Raw genomic sequence first — 3,635 nt, 5'->3', positions numbered from 1 at the left:
CACACACGCACACACGCGTGCGTACGCACACATGCACATACACACACACACACATGCGTATGCATACACGTACGTTAACGCACGCATGCTCACATGATATGCACGCGTGTACAAACGATACATGCTCAGCTACAAGGCAAACTCAGCGACTACATGACAACAATGGAAAGCCGCGGGGGAGCTCCCTCCAAGGTCGCGCGTGATCCCGAAGCAGCGCCACCTAGCAGCAACACAGGCGCCACCTGGCCCGCGCAAAGCGAGGAGCTAGTAGGAGTGCGTGACGCGGCCATCCCGAACACATGCAGTGCGGTTTCACGGACCGCCCCACCACGACCCTCCTAGGCTCCGGCAACGCGGACGCTGTTGCCATGACGACCGCCCACATCTCTAGCTCTCTCTCCTCTCATCTTATCCGGGCATGCGGCTGCACGGAGGCGCGCGCGACGAACGCGATAAAAAATCAGGCCGAGGTAAAAAACAACAACTATTACGCTAATGCAATCTACTGGAGTGCATGAGACGACAGCACGCGATACACATTCACACGCATGCTGCTACAGGATATGAGTCACTAGTACTCGCAGAATTCAACGCCCGCGTTTTTAACGGCCGCTCAAATTTAAACATCCATAATTCCATTTAATTCCATGCGGATGAGGGATCGATCAAACTGCAGACTGTAAATAAAGGAGTATGGTGCAAAATGTCGTGCGGTGTGGTCACAAATGCGTGACAATAGAAAACGGAGGATTATGCAACCAGACACAGGGAGCTAGATGGAATCAAGCAGAACACACACACACACACACACACGAGTGCGCACACACATGCACACATGCACACGCACGCACACACACACACACATGCGCGCGCGCACACACAGACGCACACATGAACACGCACACGCACGCACGCACGCACGCACATTCACACACACACGCGAACACGCACGCACATGGACACGCACACACACACGCACCTGCACACACACCCACACACACACACACGAACACCTCACACCTATGCTTTAACATGGACACGGAGGCAGGAGAGGATGCTGGACAAGATGGTGATAGCAAAACCCTCTTGCTAAGGAAGATTGTAGGAGTAAAACCGTCGCTAGGGAAGATGCTGGAAACAAAACCGTCGCTAGGGAAGATGCTGGAAACAAAACCGTCGCTAGGGAAGATGCTGAGAGCAACATCGTGCCAGCATCCCAGCAGGCGGGGAATCCGCCCCCGCTGCGATCTGTGATACGTCTGCACCGCTGCAACCATGGCTGCTGCTGCGATACAGTAACCACGGTAACTGTGAGGGAGGTTGCGTACCTGAGCGGGAGGGATGCTGACGGGAATCTTGTCGCACTTCAGGTGCAACGCGTCGCCGTTCCTCACGCTGTGCTCCTTGACGACGGGAGGCGAGAAGTCGCCGACGTCTGCAACATGCACGGCAACGCGAGTCAGTGCTGCCATCTACAGGCGGAAACCGCAAACTATCGACGCGACGTAACCACCAAACGTTCACACTTTAGCGACCTTTCAACGCAACTTCCACATAAAAAGTTTCTTATAAAGTTCGCGATATATTTTATCTGCGCGCACGCAGTCACGTAAATGCAGCGATTATTTCACTTGGGAGCACGCCGACTCGGGATATCGCAGAACTCGCAAGAGCTCGTTAACGATTAATTAGTCTCATTAATCGTGACGAGCCCTTGACTCGACCAGCAGCATCCACTCGGTGGGAAGCTCTCTCGTTAACAGCAATCCAACACTCACGTTATTTCACAATATGCGCCACAAGGGGGCGCCGCAGTCACTTCTGCGGCCACACGATTTAAACATCGGCCGATTGCAAATTCATTGTGGGTACCAGATGGGGGCGCCACGGTCACGATTACATAGATTTGAATTTACTACAGGCATCACAAGGAGGAATCACGCGCTCACTTCTACACTGAACTGAATTCAATACAGGCCCCCGCAAGATGGCACCTCTCTCACTCCCATATAGACTCAAGTTTACTACAGCCGCCACAAGGGGGCATCACCAACCCCATCCGAACCGCGAGCGACGTTAACCGACTACCACGAGGGGGCGCCGGCGCGGCACTCACGTCCGTAGAGCACGTCCGTGTACTGCGTGACGGCGGTTCCCAGACTGTTCTTGACGAGACACTGGTAGATGCCTGCGTCCTCCTCCATTGCCTGGGTGAAGGTCAGGGTGCCGGCGTTGTCGGGCTGGAACACCCGCCACGAGTCGCGCTCGTAGAACACACCGTCCTTCTTCCAGAGGAACCTGCACGGACCAGAGAGGAACTGCGTCATACACTAGCGCCACCTAGTGAATGTTTACTCCGATTACCCATCACGCCATGCTCTCGCTCTGCTTACTGGCGCCACCTGCCTGTAGAAAGTATTACTGGAAGCTAATAAGTAGCTTCTTTCTTTATTTGCTAGCGCCACCTATAGGCACCCCTAGTCTACTCTCCATTGTTCGTACTTGTATTTACTAGCGCCACCTACAGGCATGCCTGTGCCAGCCCCCAGCGTTCCTACCCATATTTGCTAGCGCCACCTACTGATCTAATTACTTTCAATCTGTCTCATTCTTCAGCGCGATTCGCCAGCGCTACCTGGTGGAGGAAAAGAGAGCAGGGGGAACACTTACTCCAACTCTACAGTTAGGCACGCCTGCTCTACCCCCAGCATTCCTACCCATATTTGCTAGCGCCACCTACTGGGCTGATTACGTTTATATTGTCCGTGCGTCAGCCCGAATCACCGGCGCTACCTGGTGCGGGGCGAAGAGAGAAAGAGAGAGAGGAGGGGGGGGGGGGGTGAGAGAGAGAGTCAGGAGAGAGCAGAGAGAGAGAGCAGAGAAGCAAGAGCACCGAGAGCAAGAGAGAGAGAGAGAGAGCAGAGAGCAGAGAGAGAAAGAGAGAGAGAGAGAGAGAAGCGAGAAGAGAGAGAGAGAGGAGAGAGAGAGCAGAGAGGCAGAGAGAGAGGAGCAGAACCAGAGAGAAGAGACAAGGAGATTTGATTTGAGAGAGAGAGAGGAGCGAGAGAAGAGATGAGAGAGAGAGAGAGAGAGAGAGAGAAGAGAGAGGCAGAGAGAGGGTGAGAGTAGTGAAGTAGGAGGACGAGAGAGAAAGAGAGAGAGAGAGAGAGAGAGAGAGAGAGAGAGAGAGATTCAGTGAGAGAGAGAGCGGCGGTGGGGGAATACTTACTCCAACTCTGCTTGTTCATCTCCCTGCTTGCTGGCACTGTGTCCCTCGCAGACCAGCTCAAACTGCACCTTCTCGCGGATGATGATCAACTTGCTGCTATGGTTTGTCAGGCTAGGAGGCGTGTTCACTGCAAAGGCAACGCGAGAGAGAATGCGGTGAGCTCGCAGCTTCTTCCTCGTGGCTTCGCGAGCACTGCGGATGCTGCGCCGTGGTTACCCCCTCCCGGCAGCTCCCCGTGATCAGCATGCATGGTTAAATCGCCGGCCTTCCCCTCCGCCGAGCATCGACGAACAATTAATGAATGAGCAATCATCAGTCAGCCTAATTAATGAATGACCACCATGAAAAATGCCTGCCAATGCCATCAAAGAATTTCTTTTACATATTGATTTCAAACTATTCAAGC

General features: G+C 53.7%; 1 protein-coding gene across 1 annotated transcript in view; it reads right to left on the bottom strand.

Annotated features, from left to right (window-relative positions):
• Window positions 1–3,356, bottom strand: part of LOC106819639 (neural cell adhesion molecule L1-like protein) — a gene marked incomplete at both ends in the record, with an annotated part of 7,067 nt that extends 3,711 nt beyond the window's left edge. Inside the window, 3 exon segments of the mRNA XM_014824244.1 lie at window positions 1,329–1,435; window positions 2,117–2,298; window positions 3,230–3,356. Of these exon segments, the coding sequence (XP_014679730.1) occupies window positions 1,329–1,435; window positions 2,117–2,298; window positions 3,230–3,356 (416 nt within the window).
• Window positions 3,357–3,635: the final 279 nt, after the last annotated feature.

Source organism: Priapulus caudatus, unplaced genomic scaffold, assembly GCF_000485595.1.
Source record: "Priapulus caudatus unplaced genomic scaffold, Priapulus_caudatus-5.0.1 Scaffold3878, whole genome shotgun sequence".
In the NCBI taxonomy this organism is placed as follows: Eukaryota; Metazoa; Priapulida; class Priapulimorpha; order Priapulimorphida; family Priapulidae; genus Priapulus; species Priapulus caudatus.
This window is presented reverse-complemented; position numbering and strand designations above follow the sequence as displayed.